Source organism: Medicago truncatula, chromosome 7 (assembly GCF_003473485.1).
Source record: "Medicago truncatula cultivar Jemalong A17 chromosome 7, MtrunA17r5.0-ANR, whole genome shotgun sequence".
Lineage (NCBI taxonomy): Eukaryota > Viridiplantae > Streptophyta > Magnoliopsida > Fabales > Fabaceae > Medicago > Medicago truncatula.
Window position 1 is genome coordinate 12,856,006 of NC_053048.1, and position 23,559 is coordinate 12,879,564.

General features: G+C 33.7%; 1 protein-coding gene and 2 long non-coding RNA genes across 4 annotated transcripts; 2 read left to right on the forward strand and 1 right to left on the reverse strand.

The window, feature by feature from the left end:
- Nucleotides 1–333: 333 nt before the first annotated feature.
- LOC120576935 (uncharacterized) lies at nt 334–21,697 on the reverse strand. Its single transcript, XR_005643056.1, has 2 exons — nt 21,495–21,697; nt 334–626 (listed from the first exon to the last, which is right to left on the reverse strand). It is a non-coding gene; the product is annotated as an uncharacterized lncRNA (long non-coding RNA).
- On the forward strand, nt 626–3,685 carry LOC120576934 (uncharacterized). 2 transcript variants are annotated; one of them, XM_039827724.1, is made up of 10 exons: nt 626–968; nt 1,054–1,311; nt 1,683–1,757; nt 1,846–2,216; nt 2,307–2,498; nt 2,596–2,706; nt 2,861–2,942; nt 3,037–3,132; nt 3,226–3,340; nt 3,492–3,685. In XM_039827724.1, exons 2-9 carry the CDS (start codon nt 1,081–1,083, stop codon nt 3,322–3,324), a joined length of 1,257 nt encoding a protein of 418 aa, XP_039683658.1. In that variant the 5' UTR covers nt 626–968; nt 1,054–1,080; the 3' UTR covers nt 3,325–3,340; nt 3,492–3,685. The 2 variants fall into 2 exon arrangements, with proteins under 2 accessions (XP_039683658.1, XP_039683659.1); XM_039827725.1 differs by lacking the exon at nt 2,596–2,706.
- On the forward strand, nt 18,814–22,301 carry LOC25497976 (uncharacterized). The gene is made up of 4 exons (XR_003007303.2): nt 18,814–19,199; nt 19,301–19,559; nt 20,969–21,044; nt 21,319–22,301. It is a non-coding gene; the product is annotated as an uncharacterized lncRNA (long non-coding RNA).
- Nucleotides 22,302–23,559: the final 1,258 nt, after the last annotated feature.

Genomic DNA, 23,559 nt, shown 5'->3' on the forward strand with positions numbered 1-23,559 from the left:
TTGAAAGACATAAACTATGGGATAGGAAAGTGCATAATTGTCATTATAAGGCATAAACATGTAAGACGAATAGACATAAAAGAGTATTTAAAATGAGAGATTTTCAATAAAGATGCTCATAAACGACTTTAAAATGAAATAACTATGTAACTTAAATGTGTTTCAATGACATTAAAATCTACTAGAAATAGGGTAAAACTTGTTATCAAGGGTCACATGTACATTAGTCCACAATGGGCAGATCAACCCATTTGACCACTGTAAAAGTTGTAGTAGATAAGTTAAATTTGAAGATGAGAGAATCATCAAACTTGGTCTTATTTTGATCCAGAATTTCGGTGAAGCCATTTCATATTATCATTAACTTCAAAATAAGCGCAGCAAAACTTTAATTCCAACAAGCATGAAAAAAATTGTTCATACAAGACAATTTCAAAAGACCTAAAGTTACATGATCTATATGGAGTTCACTTCTACCACATCCCCTCTTCATGCATTTTATATAACATTAGTAGCTTACAACTCAGTTATTCATCTCCTCCATACTTACAAGTGATTATCAAAGCATCTTCATAAAGTGCATATGCCTACCATATCCAAAAATACAATCACTGGTTTCATCAAACCTGAGGAATCAAAGAGCCGTGAGGAATATTTTGAACGTTCCTCTTTGTTTCTTCTGCTATTGGGTGCTAAAGATAAGGCTGATAATATTAATGAAATTGAAACGGCATGTCAACCAAGTGTATGGGGTTGGGAGTCACTCAAACAGTTCTTAATAAAGGTCATCAGAAAAGTGAAAAAAATCCCACTACTAGAGAATTATTGGCCATTATTCAAAACCTATCATCTGACCTTGATCAATTGAAAAAGGAAAGGGGAAAAGATATCTCAAGAAGTCAACATGATATGCATATCATAGTGACAAAGATAGTACTAACATTAATGTTTTGAAGAATATTCCCGAGGTATTTAATTAATTACTTGTATATATTTCATTTAGTAATTTGCTAATTATATTTGTTAATAGCTTTATGTTGACTATTGGTTTAGGGTATATCACCTTGTTCATTGTACTTGATGTCTCCTACTTATCGCATAGTCGTTAAGGGAATGGTACACAACATCTTGGGAGATAAACTTCACCATAAGCCACTCCCTGATGGCTATTTAAAAGTATCAATTGATGTTGCTTTAGATCAGGATGCAGAGTTGCTCATACCTGATGATGTTGCTGATATAAGGTTGGTTAGAGATGCAATAGGAACATATGTGGCATGGCAAAGAAACCTCATTTCCCTTAATCTTGAGGTAAAATAAATTTCTCTGTTCGATGATGTTACTTCTATATCATGAATTATTGTGCAATTCGGATTGCAATTTATTTCTCTGTGTGTTGCTATTATAGGTGTAGTGCTATCTACTTGAAAGAAACTTATTTCTCCTAGCAGGTTTCAAAAAGAATTTTAGTTAGTAACTAGCTAGCTAGTCTCATTTATAGCATGTACTTATAAGTATAGGATTGATCTTTCAAGAGAAGCAATAGTTTGTGATTCTTTGAAATGAGGGCAGAATGTACTTCTAAGAAGTTGTGATATACTATGTCTAATCAAAGATAGCCTTTATTTCTCCACTCTTGTTTAAAAAATAAATTGATCACTGACTGAATCAATTTCACATAGATTTCTGCAACATATAAAGGCAATGGTAATGATGGGATTAGGAGGGGTGACGAGTCGGTCACTTCAAAAAAACAGGTATATTGATATACACAAAAAATGTTCATTTTGTTGTTCAATCATTTGTTAATCATTAACTAAATTAACTATACAATTGATATTTTAGATTCAAACACAAAAATTGCATGAAGGCACTAAAATCATCAAGGATAAACCAAGAAATATGTCTCATGCACAAAAGTTGAAAGAAGTCAATAATAAGGGTAGACATAGCAATATTCCAATCACAAAACAAAGACAAGATATTGCAAAAACCAAACATCAAAAACCTAACTCTACAAAGTGTCGTCCATCATGGGTGTTAGCTCTTAAATCATTGGTGGAAGTGCAAATGGAAAACTCAGATACGCGTCAGATAACTATGGAGGAAGGTATTTTTGGTGAAGAACAGTATAATGAAGAAATTACCAAAGAACAAATGTATGAGTTTTTCAACAATACAGAAATAGGTGTCTCTGTTGTCTGCGTATATATCAGGTACTCCGAATAACTTTAAATTAATCGAACAAATTATTTTATTTGTATAACATTTAATATATAGTATCTAATATTACATTTTTATTCTAGGTACTTGTATGAGAAGTTTGTGCGCGACACTGATGTCCCAAGGAAATTCTCCTTCTTATCCCCCCATCGAATATCCTTGGTGTTAATTGAAGCAGAACAAGAATTTGTCAAAGCATACATGGTTAAGGAATTCTTGAAATATAAAGATGAGCACAAGTTATTTATTCTACCATTTTATATACATAAGCCTATGTAAGATTTTCTTTGAAACTTTGTTTTTGAATATTTTTTCCTCACTTTTTACCATCGTTTATAGAAGATTTTCTAATTAACTTTGACATCTGTGTAGTGGACATTGGGTGTTATTTGTCATCAATCCCATATCGGAAATCATATATTATATAGATCCATTACTCAATGACTATATGAATTACCCAAAAATGAAGAGTATGTTTGACACGTAAGTATATATATATATATATATATATATATATATATATATATATATATATATATATATATATATATATATATATTTATGGTCAGTTGTTGTATATGAAAACTATATATATGGTCAGTTGTATGTAATCAAAGTTTACATTTATATTTTGTAGAGTTCTAAAGGTATTTCGCGCTGCAAGGAACGCTCAAGTATCAAAGAATAAATTTAACAACATACAATGGGTCCGAGTACAGGTTTGATAATATAACATATATCAACCTTAAACAATTAGTGTATGAATATAATATAAATAATTTTATTTATACAAACTTATTTTATTTTTTGTAGTGTCCTCGCCAAGAAAATGGTATAGATTGCGGGTACTTTGTGATGAGGTTTATGAAAGAGATTCTCATTTCGAAACTAAATGAGATTCCAAAGCTGGTATATGTTATTTTTTATATTAAAGTATAATATTTGTATATATTATTTAAGTTTATTAAGTAACATGATTATTTTTTGTTATAATATATGCAGTACATTGAGGATTTCAAGTGTGCGACATACTCAAATGATAAACTAAGAGAAATCCAAGAAGAATGGTGTCAGTTCATGATGAGCCTTTTGTTTATATGATATTTTTATGATAAGGGTGAGTTTCATGTTTCAAAATATATTTGCTAGAAGTGGTAGTGTTTTTAATTTATTATCTTGCTTTAATTTGTACTATATGATCAGTAGTACTTTGAATTTGTCTCTAATATAGTTGCTTATTGCTTAATGGGGTTTTCTGCCATATGCAGGTGGTGGAGAATGAACAAAATTTGGAAATTTTGCCTACTTTTTGTGAATATAAATTTTGAGACGACCAAGAAGATAGATGAAGACATGCTACCATAGAAGATTTTGATCTTATATTAACTAATTAATTAGTTGTAACTTTCAGATATCCATGTTACCATATTAGTGGCTATACATTTCTGACATTTATGCTATATATACATACATTTTTTATGATATCTTTAAGTTTTATTTGATAAATAATAGTCTCAATTTTAATGTGCAAAAAATATACATATATATATATATATATATATATATATATATATATATATATTATTTTATCTTATTGTAAAAAAAAAAAAAAAAAAAAAAAATTCTGAAAAAAATATTTAATGCTTTTCCTAGCGCTTTTTTCATGTGTAAAGCGCTATATAAACATAGTGTTACATAGCGTTTTTTTATTAAAACGCTATTTTTTACTAATGAAAACGTTATTCCAAACGCCTTTTAGACGGCGTTTATTATTAAAAGCGCTATCTAAAGATTATCTTTGCTGGCTCTTTTTGACAAAAAGCGCTATCTAAACCTGGTGTTACATAGCGTTTTCAAACATAAACGCTATTTTTTGAAGTGAATGCGTTATTTTAAATGCCTTTTAGATGGCGTTTAATATTAAAAGAGCTATCTAAGGTTAAACTTTACTAGCGCTTTTTAACAAAAGCACTATTTAAACACTACTTTAGATAGCGCTTTATACAAGAAAAAAGCGCTATATTACCTTTACCAGCGCCATTTACAGTAGCGCTTTGAAAGCGCTAGCTAAAGCCAAAAAAAAGCGCTATATAAGCCCATTTTTGTAGTAGTGTTATCTGTCCAGTAAACTGCACCCTATATCTACTGACTCCTTGTGCAGTCCTATATGTCTCGTGATTTGTTATAGAAGACTATATATATATATATATATCGGGAAAAGACTGAGAGTACAAGAAAAAGAATACAAGGAATACTCGAATCTGAAAAGAAGCGAACTAAAAACCACTACAAAAAGAAACAAACACGCTGGAACCAAATCACCCCCAAAATTCAACCAACCCAAACACCACCGATTAACCGAAAAAAAGCCGAAACCGCTCAAAGCTAGCGACACCAGAGGCACCCCTCCACCGATGAGAGCCACAAGGGAGGAGCAAACCGCTAGGACTACACATATATGTCTCATGATTATTTACTTCAGTTTTCTTTTTCAAAAATTTATATTAGTTTCTCATCTATAGCATTCTTTTCAAAACTTTTACCAAATTTTAATCCTACATCTGAAGCACATCACTACATCAGCAAAAGTGACTGCAAAGAAGTTCTAGTTTTTGTTGGTGATACAGAGCTGTCTTATTTGTGTTTAAAATTTAAATATTGCATATATTTTTCAGGTACAAGGGGATTGGCAAGGTATAAAGTCTTTACAAATAAAAACAGGAAAGCAATTACTGGATCAAATTTAATGACATTAAAATTCTAATTCAAAGCTAACAAACAATATTAGATAAAATATCACAACACTCCCGCACCTGCTCCTCCTCCCAAACTAACAAACGACGACGCCGCTGCCAAGCTACACCCTCAACCCCCCGCACCAAGCGTGAACGAGGCTGTGAATCGAGTTGGAGAGAGTTTGGATTTTTCACCACCTCGTTCACGCCGACGACGCTCTTCTAAAAACTCTTAAATTTTTCAAAGATTTTTTTATACAAGTTTAGAACATTACTAAAGGTTCGTTTACTAAAATTTAAAATTTTTTAACATGAAATAAATTAAATATGAATTTTTTTAAAAGACGAAAGTTCAAAATAAAAGTAACAAAAATCTGGACGCAGGAATAAAATTTTGAGATAATTTTTTGCAGATAAACTTTTCGTGATGTTCTTAATACTTGTGCTAAAAATTGTTCAAAATCTTAAAAGTTTAAGCATAATTAAACAAATTTAGATTTAGTAGGGACTAAAATTGAGTGCACAATTGTTTTATATGGACTAAAAATACTATTATAATTAAGTAAGGACTAAACTTAAAAGGTCCCAAATTTATAGGGACCAAAAACATATGATGTCATTTACCACATGGCAGGCATGTGACTTGAAATGTCCACGTGGCATGTCTGAGTCAGCATTTTGTTAGCCTAGTCAGCACAGTTTGACGGCAAGGACCAAACTTACAAACGGAAAAAAACATTGAGGATGAAAAATTTAATAAAATTTAAATAGGGACCAATGTTGAAAGCTCGCTTATTTATAGGGACTTAAAGATAATTAACCCTTAAAAGAATTATTAAAAATATTAATGACATCAAGTTGCCCCCCAATTAGCTTAACTTGAATCTGTCCTTGGGTCTTTTGATGATCGTTATTATAATTGATTGATGCATCACAGAGATATACTAAGAAAGCCCTTAAAGTGAAATATAGTTCTATTTTCAAGCACTATCTTGATCATGTTTAAATCACACACTCAATTGGAGCCTTGAATCTTAAACATATATCATAATCTATATGTTTCAATGAATGACATTTCGTCGTATCAGTTACATATCATATATAATACTCTTAAAGAAGTTAAAGGAATTAAACTCCACAAGAAAATTTGATAATAAAAAAACTCCACAAGAAAATAAAATAATACATTCATATCAAGATAGGTTTAGACAACAAAGCACATAAACAAAATTAACCCAACAAACTGTTTCAACCATAGACACTAGATTAAACTACTTGAACACATGCCTGTTTTTAGCTTTTCATAGATATCATTGAGAACTCTCATCTTGTGAGATAGCTTTTAATAGTGAGATATAATACAATTTAACGTAGTATTTGAGCCGAGTTAAAAGCGGAAATGTCGGAATTGGATCCATGATGACCCACACCAGTTTGAACATAGTAGATAGCAAATAAAATGTGGCTACAATCAAGAATGTGCAGTGAATTGATTAGACTGAACACGGTATATTGAAGATATTTTATTTATTTTTTATGAAACTAAAATGGATTATATTACTGAAAGCCTGGAGATTTTAGCATAAAGAGTGTCAAAACTCCAATTGATAGAGTCAAAATACAAGAAATAACAAAGAGTTGGAGCCAAAACAAGCTCAAAAAAATAAGAATGTTGCCCTGTTACAAAAATATTCTCAAGCAAGGTAAATGATTCAACCATCATGAATGGTAGAAGAAAACAAAACTAGGACGATTTGCCTTCGGCCACAAGTAAGATTGAAGCTTGACTTTATCTAGCAATTGTTTAAAAGAAGCCTCTTTTTGGTGAAAGATCCGTTGGTGAGACACTAATTTTCATGTTGTGCAATGTTTTTGCACTCTTCAAAATGTACTCTACAAACTTTAGCTCACACTTCATGCCTTTAAAAGCTATAAGCGAGCATGTTTTAAGCTGAGTTGAAAGACATTATGGAACAATTTCATTCTCATAACTAGAATCCTATCAAACAACTAACAATTTTTTTAGAAAAAGTAATCAAAATGATGGAAGTATAATTAAAAAAAATTATCGGCATTTAACATATCAACAAATGGTAAGATTCTGAAGGTTAGGACAATTTTGGAGCACTGCCAACCAATTCCACTTCCCAATTGAAATACAATCTCCATGTGAGTCAAATTAGGAAAGATGGGAACCTGGTAGTCATATGCGCGCCTCTACATGTGTTGCAAAAGCAAACATTAGAAATCAACCAAATTTTTGTACCAAAAAATAACCCAATTTGTTTTTTACATTATGAGCCATTGGGATTCATACCAGTTTTGTGGATAGAAACTTTGCATTACGAACCCAAGCAAACGGCAAAGTGTCTGAAAGTGGCGAAGTCTTCAAAGTCAAAGTTATCGAAGTCGAGAGTGAGAACTGAGAGCCACAACGGATTTCCATCTTTTGGAGAGGATGCTTGTTTGGTGGAGAGAAATGAAAGGATGTGACAGATAACGGAGTCGGGAAGGGCGCTGATTCTGTCTAATGTTAGAATTGAACGCTGGGAAGCCATCTTAGGTGATGATAATGAGGAGAAGAATGTTGATATATGAGGAAGGAGATCAAAATGGAAGAAATGGACTGAAGCATTGTAGAAATAAAAGCTTATGGGGAAGGATATACTATATATAGTAACAAGATTTCAATGGAATTTTTTTCCGTTTGCTATTGGGTTGGGGTTGGTTGTATTGAATTCATTTTTCTGTTTCCTATTGGGTTGGGACTTAGGGTTCGTTGTCTTGTATCGTTGAATTGATTTTTCTTGGTAGCCTTTAATGGGGATTTTTTTTTTTAAGAATTTTGTAATCTCTAAGGCTTTGATCGAAAGTTTGGAAGGGAAAATTGAGAAGTCTTTCACTTTTTTTTTTAAAGTATTTTTTTCTTTTCAGAGAGTGATAAATTAAAGTTTATGGTTAACATATTTTTAATTTTAAGAATATTATAACAATATATATTAAATTTGAAGAATTCATATAAAACCTCTCAAACCTTCCAAAACTCTACTCCAATGCAAATTTTTAGTTCCCCAAATAAGAAGAGTTTTTTATTTTGAAGAAAAACAAGCATCATAAAGCTCTTCCTTCCAATGTCATCTATTTCTTCAACTTACTCCTTCCTTATTTTCCAAACCCTTCCCTCCATTCCCACTCCAAACTTGCAAACAAAGCCTAATGTTTTCGTTTCTGTTGATTTTTTATTATTATTTCCCCATTTTTTTTATAAGGGTTTGTTTAAGATGTGCAATATTATACATATTAAGGTAACTAAAATAGTTATTTTTTATTGAAAAATATCAATTATTTATTAAAAACTTGTATATTTAATATAAAATACACAAGTTTAAGACAAACTTACCATTTTAAATTTCTTAACATGTGCAAATTTGTAAAGCATACTAGTGTTTGGCAGATAATTAGATTTTTTTTTTTGTCAAAGATAATTAAAGGTTTTAATAGTGTCAATTTATTTGAAATGTCTTACAACCTATTTGATGTCATTATACTTTGAATTATGCTCTTCTCCCAACAAAAAACGTTATCGCCCAATTGAAATGACAAACATACCCCTGTGTGAGTTAACTCACGCACGTTATAGGACTCTGCGTGACTTAAGTCACGCTACGTGATTTAAGTGTTATATGACAACAACAAAAACATAACCATTCATATTTCCAACTTCCCAAATACGATTTTTATCTCCTTTTTTTTTTTTTTTTTTCGAATTTCACAAAACTCAAGCAAATCATCATCAAATCACGCAATTGAACAAGTAAGTGTTGCTTATTCTACTTCATTGTTTTTTTTGCTGTTGAAATTTTTGATTTTTTGAAGAAATTTGACATTGTTAGGTTTTTAGAAATTTGGCTTGCATGTTAGTTTTATGGATTGTTAGTGATGAATTAAGTTATAAATTGTAGTTTAGATGTTATTTAGAGTAATATGTGGTAGTTTATGATTTAGAAATTGTTAGATTTCTTAGTTGTTTGAAAATTGCACTCTATGTGTTTGTTAAAATGTCTCAATGATTTTTGTTTTTTGTTTTTTGGATTGCTAATGATGAAATTAGTTAGAATATGATTTATTAATGTTAGTTATAGTATGTTTGACTGCAATGTGGTAGTTTACGGATTGAAATGACACTGCCGAAATATAAGTGTCGTTGTTGAATTGTTAGAAATGTTGTTGATTTGTTCGTATGAAAATGTCTCGTTGAGTTTTTGCTTTTTGAAATGTTGTGCTGATATGTCTCGGAGGAATATGTCTCAGAGGCCGCCTGAGGTGACGAGTGACAAAATTAAGTTAGGGAGAGTGCAATCCTCTACTAGTAGTGTACGTAGGGAAAAGGATGCGCTACGCCCTCCTTTGGCTGGTCGACGGAGAGGGGGCACGAGACTCGATAATGATGATGATGCGCAGGGATCAACGTCATAAACGGGTCCACCCCAGACGGTGGACCTGATGTAGTATTAGCAGCATTATGAGGAGTATCAGCAGGCGCAAAATCAGGCTTATTATGAGGAGCTTCACCAGTATCATTTTGATGCGTATCAGCAACATCAGTATGAGGATCATCAATATCAGTCTGATATTGAGCAAGAGCAGCCTGATATTGAGCAGCCTCAGCAGCAGGAGGATGGGGGTCATGCTCAGGGGGTGCCCGTTGTGGAGTACGAGGCCGGACCAAACGGCTATGGAGGGGGGCGTTTTGTGTCCACGCTTTTACCTCACTTCAGTAGACACGTGGCATCCAAGATATGGGTCGATGTCAATGTAAGTATATTTAATGTTTATTTTACTTATTTTAATGTTTATTTAGCTTATATGAATTATTATTTTACTTATTTTATGTTAGAATTAAAATTTATGTTAGAATATATTTAATGTTTAATTATCTTATATGAATGACTATTTTACTTATTTTATGTTAGAATTAAAATTGATGTTAGAATATATTTAATGTTTATATTAAACTTATTATTTATTTAACGGTGTTGTTTGTTGTTTTTTATTTTTGTATTTCAGTTTTAAAAAAAGCATACGGTGAAAGGTGTCTTGCACGGGAAGAAGCTGAGCCTTAATAACTTGACAATGCCTCAGTCGAGAATACAAAACCAATTGTTTTAGGACGAAATGAATGGTTTCAGTCTTACCCCCCTCCTGAATAGTGGGTACGATAACAGCTCTCACATGTTTGTTTGTGCCTTGTTAGAGAGATAGCATGAGGAGACCAGCAACTTCCATCTACATGTTGGGGAGATGACCATCACTTGGAGGCTCCTTCATGATATAGAGTTAACTCGTGAGGAGGGAGTACAGATGATGCAAGAGGACCTACATTTTACAGCGGAGGTTGCTTCTAAGGAGGTGGGAAGACAAGGTGGTGCTTATGTCAGTTTTGGTAAACTTAAGAGGCGCTACGAGGAGCTCTTGCATAGGTGTAATCAGCTGATTGAGCCTGACACAGAGGAGGAGCATGCAGAGCAGGATGAAGTTAGGATGGCCTGCATTAAGGCGTTTTTGTTGCTCTTGCTTGGTTGGACCATTTTTGTCGGCAAGAACAACAGAAGCGTTAATCTGTTGTGGCTGCTTGCACTGCAAGATATGGACGAGTTGGACAACTGGGCATGGGGCGCGATGATAATTGCTTTCCTATATATGCAACTATCTCTTACTTCCGACTGATTTGTGGCCTCTTGTGGTGGTTAAATGACCTTGCTTGTGGTAATAATTGTTTTTCTTATTTTTCACTTATTGGATCGTAAATGTATAGTTGTTTGTATAATACTTGTGTTGATATGTTGTTTCTTTGTGTTTGCAGGGATGGGTTTTTGCGCACTTCAGGAACCTCATTATGAGGAATTGTAATGATGAGTACGACCCTGCTCTTGCCCCGCTTGTGGATCAATCGAAACCTCCCAGGGGATTTTCTGATCCTAGACACTACAGAGATGTCATTGATTCATTGGAGCATTCTCATGTCATCTGAAGGTCGTACGAGTGATGACGACACATGACGCCCTTTTAGGACATATGGTGGTACTCTAGATGGATCATGGCCGGCAAAGACAGGATGGTTCGTCACTTGCCAGAGTGGGTTCTTATGCAGTACAGGTATGCCCAGACTGTTCCCAGGCCTCCTACAGACATTGGGACTGTTGCGCCAGAGGCGGTGGCTATGGCCTTCATGGAGTTTTCTCTACATGTCCTCAGCCAACAACAGAGGGGTGATGGTTCTAGATAGAGAGTCGTTGAGCCATTATAGGGGGTACATGAGTTGGTTCTATAGAGTATCACATCCTATTGTGAACCCCCTGCTGTCGTTCCTAACTACACAGCTGATGCCCATCCTCGTCTTTTCCCTCCCTATGAGGAGGTTATTGTTGAGCAACAGTGGGTCAAACATCCTCCCGACCCATACCAGATCATCAACAACATCGGAGTCAGAGTGGAAAGTGCAATGGGGCATCCTGATGTGTTTGTTAATCCAGATGAGGTTCTTCGCTTGATGCAAGGCATACATACTAAGTGGAGCATGCTGGAGCAAATGCCGGCTCCGCGGAGGAGGGGTAGGAGTCCACGGGAGTAGAGTTTTTGCATTATGACTTTTCTAGTTTTTTTTAGGGTTAATAGGCTTTTACCCCCCTGCCATTTGCGGGTCTTTTGGTTTACCCCCCTATGGAAAAAAAACTTGGAGATCCCCCCTTGCCATTATTAGATTCGTTGGTTTTGGCCCCCAAACACATATGATTGTATAATTTGGCTGATGTGGCGTGCTGATTGTACATTGATTAACAAGGTGGCACTCTGACTTGACTTTTTTCTTTCTTTTTCATTTATTTTTTTCCACCTATCTTTTTTTTATTAATTAAGAATTGTTTTAAAATAAAAAATAATAAAAACACCATATCTTCAAAATCCAGATCTAAACTCCCATCCTCTCTCTCTCTCTCGCCGTTGTCTCCTCTATAGTTCAACACCACCGCCGACACCACAATCATGGCCGTCGTTTCATTCTTCGCTGCCGCCATCTCACTAACCATCGACTCACTCCCTCTCTCTCTCTCTCTCTCTCTCAAAACAGCAACAGCAACTCATCAGAATTCACTCTTGTTATGTGTTTTTATTTTGAAGAAGATGTGTTTGTGTTTCTGAGTTTGTGTTTGTTTTTCCCTTCATCATTTTCTTTTTCCAATTCATCCTCTGATTTGTTTTCAATTTTGGGGGTTGGGTGCTTTTGAATTCAGAAACATGGGTGTAGGAGTTTGCTTTTTGGCTTCTGTTCACAGTTCACACAATAAAATCCCCAAATCTAAGAATGAATTTATGATGACATGGTTATTTCATATTTGATTGAACCAAATAATAATGAATGAAATTTGGGGTTTGTTTTGATGATGGAATGGATAGAATTTGGGGAAAGGAGCTTCAATGGAAAATGATGAAAATGGAGAGTGCTGAGGAGTTTGTTGATTTATAGAGAGAAGAAGAGATGGGGACGGGTTGTTGTTGTTATTGTTGTGTAGTTTCTGGAAGAAGAAATTGAGATTTTTAATGATCAAAGTTATGTTGGTGAATGTTGTTGGGAAGAATTGGGTTTGATGAAAAGAAGAAGAATGTTGCTGGGAAGAAGATGAATGTCGCTGGAGAAGAGAGAAGAAATTGAGATTTTTAATTAAGCATTAAGGTTATTTTAGGTTTTTTACATTATTTAACAATATTTATTGAAAAAAATTTATTTTTGTGCTAGGTGGAAATTAAAAAAAAAAAAAATCAATATATAAACAAATATCCGATCAGCAAGCCACATCATCCCATTTATCCAGTCAGATGGCGCTAGGGGGGTAAACCAAAGAATCTAATAATGGCAAGGGGGAATCTTCAAGTTTTTTTTCGATAGGGGGGTAAACCAAAAGACCCGTAAATGGCAGGGGGGTAAAAGCCTATTAACCCTTTTTTTTATGACATTTTGTCGGATTTGGATGTAATCCTATTAAATTTGCGCTTTTTAGTGTTTTTTATGACATTTTCTGTTACTTTATTCCTTTATTTATCGTAATTTAATTATGAGTTAATGCTTGATTGAATGAATGCTTGAATAAATAATGAAAAATTTATGCAATTGACTGTATGAATGAATGAAGGAATGAAAAATTTAGAGAAAATAAAGGTCTATGTCAGTTATGGCTTGCTGCACAGACTGGACGTGAGTTAACTCACACGTGTTAATTGCTGCGTGAGTTAACTCACGCGTTGTTTTACACTTGCGTGACTTAGGTCACACTGTGTAAGTTAACTAACGCAAAATTTTACACATGTGTTAGTTAACTAACGCAGAGGTATTTTGGTCAGCTTGATTGGGTGGGAGCAAAACTTGTTGGAAGAAGATTAGAATTCTCATACTTTTGAGAGATCATTTGTTTTGACAAAGAAGATGATTCTTTCTCTGAAGCCCAAATGAATATTTCTTTGCATTTAATTCATCATTGCTTGTAACAAATGACTTTAAATATTCTTGTTGATCCATGAAATAATTTTTTATTATTTTTGGAAATATTATGGGTTAATGCTCATGATCATTATGAACTTCATTCATATGAACATTTGAACTTTGTTCATACAAACATTCTAAACTATGAACTTCTTATCTTTGGAAGCTTTAGAAGTATCAAACTTTGAGGAGGTTTTGAGAATCTTGCATGCATATTTCTTTTTATCTTGGTTTTCGATGGTGGATCTTCAAATCATATAACACAAAACTCAATGTGAGTTTTGTCACATAACTTCAAACACGTTTTTGTGTAGCTCGTGATGAAAGTTCTTACATCATGATTCAAGTTCCTCCATCATCAAGGCGGTCCCCTTCGCTATGGGAGATTATTGACTAATGATAAATTAGATATATATCATTAGTTTATTTAAATGTATATCATTAGGTGAAATGTGTAATGATATAAATTCAACTCTTTTTTGGTATAATTGATATGTCGGTCCTTTAACTTATGTCTTTTATTCAATTTGGTCTCATAAGTCTTAACTTTCTCAAACATGTTCCTTAACTTATGTCTTTTCTTCAATTTGGTCTCAAAAGTCTTAATTTTCTCAAACACGTCCCTTAACCTTTTTTTTTTTATTCAATTTGGTCTAATTTTGATAATTTTAATCCCCTAGAAAAAGAGACTGTTGGATTACAGAGGTATATCAGATTTTATTATGGATCACTAACACCTAATTTATTTACTTTCTTCTTCTTCTTCCCTCATCTTCATCTACATTCATCCTTCATCAATAAAATCCAAGAAAAAAAAAATAAACCTACTATTTAATCACTACACCATCATCATTGTTAACTACATCTACATCTATCATCATCAACACCCTCCAATCACTCCACCATAACCATCCCAAAAACAGTAGCCATAAACATCTAATATCCTCATTCTACTCCTTCCCATTCACAACATCCCCCAAATCTTCTCACCTAATTCTCCTCTCCTATTCCTTTCATCTCAAACACCATAGGCTCCATCTCAAATCACTACCATCACTGTTTGTCTCAGATTCACGAGCTGCAACACCCACAACCTCCATTAAAATTGACATATCTGCAATCTCTACTACTCCCTCAAAGGTTCTTACTTTTCGGGTTGTTTATTTCAGATATTGAGATGGGAAAGCACGAGAAGGAATATAATGATATTCTGCTTTAACATATTGGCTAAACCCAGATAAGTATCTAATTAGTAGTAACACAAAATGTTAATAAATTGTACCCGAAATGTTAATATAAATTATATAATTGAATGGTTTATCAACTAACTACAATTAATAAGGATGTTTTGATAAATACTACTAATTTTACTATTGAAATCAATACAATTAATTATTTCCTTAATAATCGTGCACAAACCTTAAATGACTAATGATGTATAATTCAGTGTTGTATACGATGGACTTGCAATCAAACAGTTGAAATCAAATAAAAAATATTAGCATTAAAATACTAACGGAGAGGACCGAAATACTACATCCGTCCTTAATTATAGGACCCTTTTATCACAATCATGGAAATTAAGAAAGTTAATAATAGTATTAAATTTGTTTATGATTACTATTGTTCTTGCAATGTTATCCTTAAGAGAGAAAGATAGTTAGTTTATATTTTCAACATAATATTTATTGTTGATTGAAGAAAAAGATGCAAAATAAATAGGAGTATGGTGGTAAAGAAATGATTAATGTAATTGAAAATACCAAATTGGTCTTATAAAAAGGGATAATTTTTTTCTCAAAATGGTCTTATAATTAAGGACGGAGGTAGTAGGTAACAGAAGAATACATAAGTGACCAAATTGAGACACTTTATAGTTAAGGACCCAACTGAAAAATAAAATAAGTTAAGGGACCTGGAGATGTATTAAGCCAAAAAATTAATACGATAGTTTATATTGAAAAAAGTCATCTTACCTTATGGCCGTGTGTCCTCACTTGTGTACGTGCGTGTTTGGTTTCGCGGTGGAGAGAATTGATTTTGATAGAATTTTGTTTGAGAGAATAGATTTTGGTTAAAAGTGAGTTAGATGTGAATTGATTTATGTTTGAGTGTACTCGCTTAAAAGTGATTCTTATGAGTTGATGTTGTTTGAATTGTTTGAATCAAAATTGATTTTGAATGTGTAATGACCAAAATATCCTTTTAATTGTATTTAAAACTAAATGTTTTGGATGTATAATTATAAAAATAAGTTTCTGACCAAACAAGTTAATAATATACTCCCTCAGTCCCAAATTATAAGGAAAAAAAATCACATTTATTAAGAAAATTAAAACATAAGAATTTGGAGTATAGTTTTTTATGTTTTCTTTGAAAAAAGTTTCATAGGAAGATGTAAAAACAATTTTCATTGGCTATTGGCTGTGGAAAAAATAAAAGAGAGAGAGAAAATTGGGATTGCACTTCCGTAACATTGTGGCGGGCTATGTCACATGACATAGCAAATAAAATTGTGCCACGTGTTGCTTCTTTTAAAAAAAAAAAAAATCAAATGAAATAAAAGAAAAGAAACAAAGCAGAACATGTTCCCTTGGTAGCACACTCCTCTTCTTCTCAAAAACAAAACCCACCACCGTCAATCATTTGCTTTTCCTCCACCACCGATGTCACCGCCAATCGAGACCGCTGCCACCACCGGTTATCACCGATTGTTTTTAACAAAACAAGATATTAAAGCTGAGCAAGAAACAATACCTCTACGACGCATTTCATCAATCCATCAGTTCATAAAAATCGACGGTGGCCTGTGCATAGATGATTACAGCGACGGAGGAAGAAGGTGGCGAATGATGGAGAAGTGAAGGCGGCATGTGCACAAATTATTGTGGGTGGGTAGCACAGGGAGAAGTGAGGGAACGCAGAACGCGTTTTGAAGGAGAAGAAGATGTGCGCGTTCTGCTTCTGCTTTGTTTCTTTTCTTTTATTTCATTTGATTTTTATTTTTTTAAAAGAAGCAACATGTGGCACAATTTTACTGGCTATGTCATGTGACATAGCCCGCCACAATGTTACGTAAGTGCAATCCGAGAAAATTGAATGTAATTTGCATTTAATTTTATGAGAATAAACAAAAAAAATCTTGGAAAAGATAAAAGTTTGTCTATTTTGATTATATTTTGGGACAAAAAAAATGTGTTTTTTTTTGCTTATATTATGAGACGGAGGGAGTATGCATTTAGTACATTTATTTATAATTAAATTTCAATTCAATATTATGTAATTATTTAAATTTATTTTATATATATTGTTTGAAAGGGGCCCAAACCCAATCGAACATATCGTTTCTAACTTAGGCTATGTTTGGATTGGTGGAGAGTGATGGAATGGTGTGGGATAGGGCCACATTCCATTGTTTGGTTTTGTAAACAAATAATGGAATGGAATGGAGTGGAGTGTGATGGAACTCATTCCATCGACCAATACCACTCATTTAGCCAATTTTCCATTCCTCCCAAATTAGGGTGTATCCAATGGAATGAAATACATTAATAATACAATTACAATTTTGACCCTATTTTTTCTATTTCATTATAGGCGGTTGATTCACTCGTTTTTTTCTCTCCATCATTTCTTATTCGTTCAGTGTGTTCTCCTCATATTCTTCAAGTATTGTTCTACTATTAATTAAATAAACCATGCTTAATATATGGGAAGATGGTCATCTTGAAGTAATCAATCACTAAATTGGTTACTAATATTAATGAATACTCACACCATATCTTTTTTGTTATTTGATTTATATTAATGAACGCTCCGCACCATTTTTCCTTTCCACAGACCACATACTACAATGGTTTTATTTTGTTTATGGTTGCTATGAACTATGAACATGTCTTGGCATTGAGTACTCTCATGAACGAAGGTACTCGTTTCAACGAACTATTTATATTGGTGCTACTCATGAACACGCCAAAATAACCACATTGATTGAATTGAGTTAAGAATTTCACCTATTAATGTTTTTTTAAATAAAGGGTATAATTGGAATAAAAATGTTATAATTCATTCCGTTCCGTCGACTTTCCAAACAATGGAATGTGAAATTTATTCCATTTCGTCATAAAATATCCAAACAGTGGAGTGGAATATTTTTTCCGCTCCGTTCCATTTCGTTCAATTTCATTCTTTCTATTCCGCTCCGTTAGTTTTAAGTTATCCAAACAGAGCCTTAGAGAAACAAGGGTTTTTCTACAACAGCTAAAACAACAAACGGCAAGCATAAACAAGGGCAAAGTGGAGAATTTGCAAAGGAGGAGTGTTATTTGAACAACTATTTGATTGACAAATAATTTACAAAGGAAAAGTATGTATTTACACGAAAATCAATGCAATAGAGAAATAAAGTAAAAAATAATATGAGTATGAGAGATAAAGTTGTCACTAAAAGTTGTGGTAAAATAAATGTTAGTAATATCATTTCTCTTTGCAAAGCGCTTTCAAGAATTGATTTTGGCCAGACGTGGAAGCTAGGAATAGCTGCTTCATATAGAATTGCGTTTAACCTCCATAATCAATTTTTCAACTCAGATCCAAACATCTTCAAATCTTATGAAAAATCACGGTAGAACACTGCAAATCTTTTCCGTTCTTCTCAAATTCCTTCACGCTTATACCCTTTTACTTCCGACTCTTGTTCTGCTACTAATTTGAATGGCGGAAGATATAATAAGCACTTTCCCAGATCCAATTCTGTGTCACATTCTCTCTTTTCTCGAAACCAAACAATCCGTTGCCACAAGTATTCTTTCCAAGAGATGGAAGTATCTATACCTCTCAGTTACCACTCTCTACTTCACCAACACGGCCGAACAACGTTTTACTCTGTTTGACGAAAATACCCTTTTTCGCTTTAACGAATTCGTCTACTCTGTTTTACTGTCCCGAGATCCCGCACTTCCCATTAAGACCTTCCGTCTTGAGGTTATATACCTTTTTAATCCAAATGGACCCAGCAGCAGTGTTTTCAAATGGATCAACTTTGTGCTACAACGTGGAGTTGAATCCCTTCATCTCGATGTGACTTTATCCATCAATATTCTCAATTGCAGAACCCTCGTGGATCTCAAGCTTTCTCGTTTCCTTGTGGAAGAGGGTTTTTCTTCTGTTCTACTTCCTTCTCTCAAAATCCTTCGTCTTGAAAATATTTCTTTTACAAAACTTCGACATTTCATGTTAATTATAATGGGATGCCCAATTGTTGAGGATTTATTCGCATGGACCAATCTCTTATCTCTGAAGAGTGGAAAAGATTTTGTTAAGTAACTTGATTATAGCTGATATTGATTACACTTGTTCTCATTTTCTGTTGAAAGCAGTTCAGTATGTACGCTCTCTGCGCTTGTATATCAGCGAGGTGTGTTCACGACTTACTTACTTACTCACCGTGGAATGCAAAAAAATGTGATTGATATGCAATTTTTTGACCTTTCTTTGTTGTGTTTTAGAATTTTACCCTTATTTCTAACAGTTTATAGTTCTGCATATTCTAGGTGCATCACTGTATCTATTCAATTCCTACTTTTCATAATTTGACCCAACTGGTGCTCACTTCTTACTTTGATTGGCATTATCACGATTGTGGTTGGCAATTCTTAGTAGAACTTCTCAACCACTGCCCTAAGCTTCAAAAGTTTGACGTTGATCAGGTTTGTTAAGTTAAAGATCATATTATCTCACTTATCTTTTCACAGCACACCGTTAGAGTTTGAGTTTTTTTTATTTTATTTTGTATGCATTATCACAACAGACCGACACACAGACCGACATAGACGAAGAAACATTTAATATAATCGCGGATAATGTTCCGCAATGTCTTTCATTACACCTTCAAACATGCAATCTACTCAACTTAAGCCTACAAGCTAAGCTTATGCTAGCAAGGTATATTTTGAAGAATGCAAGAGTTTTACAAACCATGACAATCTCGAACAGAGGACAGCCTGAAATAAAAGGTCTATTATCCTCATGCCCAAGGGCCTCTGCAACGTGTAAACTTAAGTTTCAACGTAAGTAGCAACTGCTCTATTCTTCCTGTAGTTTACTTAACTTCTACTATGCAACTGCTAGACTTGGTGTTTTGAATTAGAATTTTAATGTCATTAAATTTGATCCAGTAATTGCTTTCCTGTTTTTATTTGTAAAGACTTTATACCCTGCCAATCCCCTTGTACCTGAAAAATATATGCAATATTTAAACACAAATAAGACAGCTCTGTATCACCAACAAAAACTAGAACTTCTTTGCAGTCACTTTTGCTGATGTAGTGATGTGCTTCAGATGTAGGATTTAAATTTGGTAAAATTTTTGAAAAGAATGCTATAGATGACAAACTAATATAAATTTTTGAAAAAGAAAACTGAAGTAAATAATCAAAAGACATATATGTGTAGTCCTAGCGGTTTGCTCCTCCCTTGTGGCTCTCATCGGTGGAGGGGTGCCACTGGTGTCGCTAGCTTTGAGCGGTTTCGGCTTTTTTCCGGTTAATCGGTGGTGTTTGGGTTGGTTGAATTTTGGGGGTGATTTGGTTCCAGCGTGTTTGTTTCTTTTTGTAGTGGTTTTTATTTTGCTTCTTTTCAGATTCGAGTATGCCTTGTATTCTTTTTCTTGTACTCTCAGTCTTTTCCCGATATATATATATAGTCTTCTATAACAAATCACGAGACATATAGGACTGCACAAGGAGTCCGTAGATATAGGGTGCAGTTTAATGGACAGATAAGTTGCCAAAGCACTTATGATTGGGGAAAAGCTCATTAATTAAAACATACCAATTGTCACACGGTAGGGTGTATAAGAACCAGTGATGCACACTCACATCTGATAAGAAAATGGAAAGAGAAGAGAGTGGTAAAGTTAAGCATAAGATAAAGTTCTTCATGAGGAGAAGCACATGAAATTCTTCCTTTCTCCAAACTCTTACTGCTTTTTTAATACTTTTGAAAACAAATATTTAGCAGCATTCTGTTATGATTCCATACATGAGCAAAATTCTGATCTAAGCTTATCTTTCTTCCTAAAGTCTATAGTAATGCTTTATGCATCGGTAAAACTTTGTAGTACTTGTAAAATTTGAAGTTAGATTTTTATTTGTTAGTTGTAGCTAGTTTTGTATAACATGTGTTTTTCTGCTTTAATTTTGTGCATGTATGATAAATTTTGTTACAAATTTGGTTCTATTGTTTTTCTATGTATTTTGTTACAAATTTGGTTCTATTGTTTTTCTATGTATAAAATTTGTAAAATGATTTAATTTTATTGGCTATATCCACGCCATGGATGGTCTATGATACTCTTGCCCATTTTATTTTCTCTCCCAACTATTGTGATAAATGCCTTGTCCTCATATTTTAGAATCCTTTGAAATAAAATCTTGTACTGCTTTTGAGCTTCTTGCTAATGGAATTTCAAATTCAGGCAAAAGGCAAAGCCGTGGCACATGGTGAGACCTACTGAAGGCGTATAAATGAGTCGGTGGAGGGCTAAACTTTGGGTAATATTTTTTATTAGCTAGAGATGAGATAAATATTAATATTAGCACTATGTTTATACATGAGCTAATACTACAGTAGTATTTTCCTGGTGCCAATCCATAGCATTAATTGTTTATTTTTTATCTCCTGTCTTTATTAAACAAGAAGATCATGCAGTTTTCCTGAGTTCTATGATTGAAATTACAACGGTTCTTAATATAGAAAAGAACAAGTTGAAAGAAATTTCTATTTGGTTTTTACTTTTTTTTTTCTTCCATTTACTATTGATTTCAGGAAACCGGAAGAAAAATGATGACATGCTTACTTTTTATCACGGTGAAAGTTGATTTCATATAGTTATGACATGTTAGAAGGGTATGTTCCAGTGGTGTTTGCTACCAGTTTCATACTATATTACTCGGCTGATGTATGGAAGGAAACCATGGTAGGGAGATTGTATTCCATCAAACCTGAGGAATCAAAGAGTCGTGAGGAATATTCTGAACGTTCCTCTTTGCTTCTTCAGATATTGGGTGCTAAAGATAAGGCTGATAATATTAATGAGATTGAAATGGCATGTCAACCAAGTGCTGCACTTCCTAATGATAATGGTGTGAGTGCAAAAAGGCGTCGAAGGCGAAAATACAAGGCTAATAAGAAGGCAGGGATGGAAGCTGAGTAAGTATCTATTTTCCGGTATTTCATTTTGTCATATTATCCGGTATTTCATTTTGTCATAGTATCTATTTTGTCATAACACCGGATAATATGACAAAATGAAATATAGAAAATAGATACTTTACTCAGCTTCCATCCGTGCCTTCTTATTAGCCTTGTATTTTAGCTTTCGACGCCTTTTTGCACTCACACCATTATCATTAGGAAGTGCAGCACTTGGTTGACATGCCGTTTCAATTTCATCAATATTATCAGCCTTATCTTTAGCACCCAATAGCTGAAGAAGCAAACAGGAACGTTCAAAATATTCCTCACGACTCTTTGATTCCTCAGGTTTGATGAAACCAGTGATTGTATTTTTGGATATGGTAGGCATATGCACTTTATGAAGATGCTTTGATAATCACTTGTAAGTATGGAGGAGATGAATAACTGAGTTGTAAGCTACTAATGTTATATAAAATGCATGAAGAGGGGATGTGGTAGAAGTGAACTCCAGATAGATCATGTAACTTTAGGTCTTTTGAAATTGTCTTGTATGAACAATTTTTTTCATGCTTGTTGGAATTAAAGTTTTGCTGCGCTTATTTTGAAGTTAATGATAATATGAAATGGCTTCACCGAAATTCTGGATCAAAATAAGACCAAGTTTGATGATTCTCTCATCTTCAAATTTAACTTATCTACTACTTTAGAGAATGCCGACTTTTACATTGGTCAAATGGGTTAATTTGCCCATTGTGGACTAATGTACATGTGACCCTTGATAACAAGTTTTACCGTATTTCTAGTGGATTTTAATTTTCTTCTCAAGATACGAAACAGTTATGTGCATTATTTAAATTTCAATCCTCATAATAGGTTGACATTAGTTTTGCCTTTGGGTGTGTGATAAAGAGCATAACAAGTAGTTGTATTTAGTCAATCATACACACTTGGGAGTTGTGGGTTTGAAATCCAGCCTATAGTCACAGTAATGTGTAGTTTGAAATCCGAATTTCTTAATCACTACCATTAACCATTTTTAAATTTATTAATTAATTAATTTGGCTGATGATGGTGATTACGGCTGACGACGGACGGTGGCGTGGAGCGGAAATGCGTGCTATATTTCTGGAGCTAGGGTGGCGATTTCGTGGAGCTAAGTTATGTTAGGACGGCGGCCGGTGGTTACAGAGGAGAACGACGGTCAGAGAGAGAGAGGGAGGGAGGGAGACAATGATGGCGTTCAAGAAGAGCAGTAATGCTGTAATTCAGAAAAATCAAATTTTATTTAAGAGAAAATACCCAAATTGCGCTGCATTTAAATGGATTACTTAAATACAATTTACCTCCAAAATAAAAAAAATCAGTCTTTTATATGGTCTCCTATGCCATAGGAGACCTATTGATGCCTCCTACCATAAACGGCACCCTTAAACGGCACCTGATAGTGTGGTATTATCAACCTTCGATGAAAATGCGAAAAATTCCCCTAAAAACTTTGGTTTCAATTTCAGAAATTTTTTATTTTGGTAATTTATTAATGACATGTGAATAATTGATGCATCTTGTTGATTCTACAACATCATGTCTTATGTCATGTCATTAAGGTTTTTTAGTGTTTATCATGTTATAAGTACAAACCTCTCAAAAAAAAAAAAATGTTATAAGTACAAATTTTCTACCTCCATTTAACGTGACTAATTTATATCAGGGAAACTGTTGGGCCCACATGATAGGTACTATGCTCCCAACCAAAAATTTTCCATATGCAAAACTCATGGATCGAAATCATAAGTCTTAGTTCAATTGGACTATGACAAAATTGTTTGGCCAGGCATTGACGGTGTCCAAGTTCGACCTAAGGATGTCTCA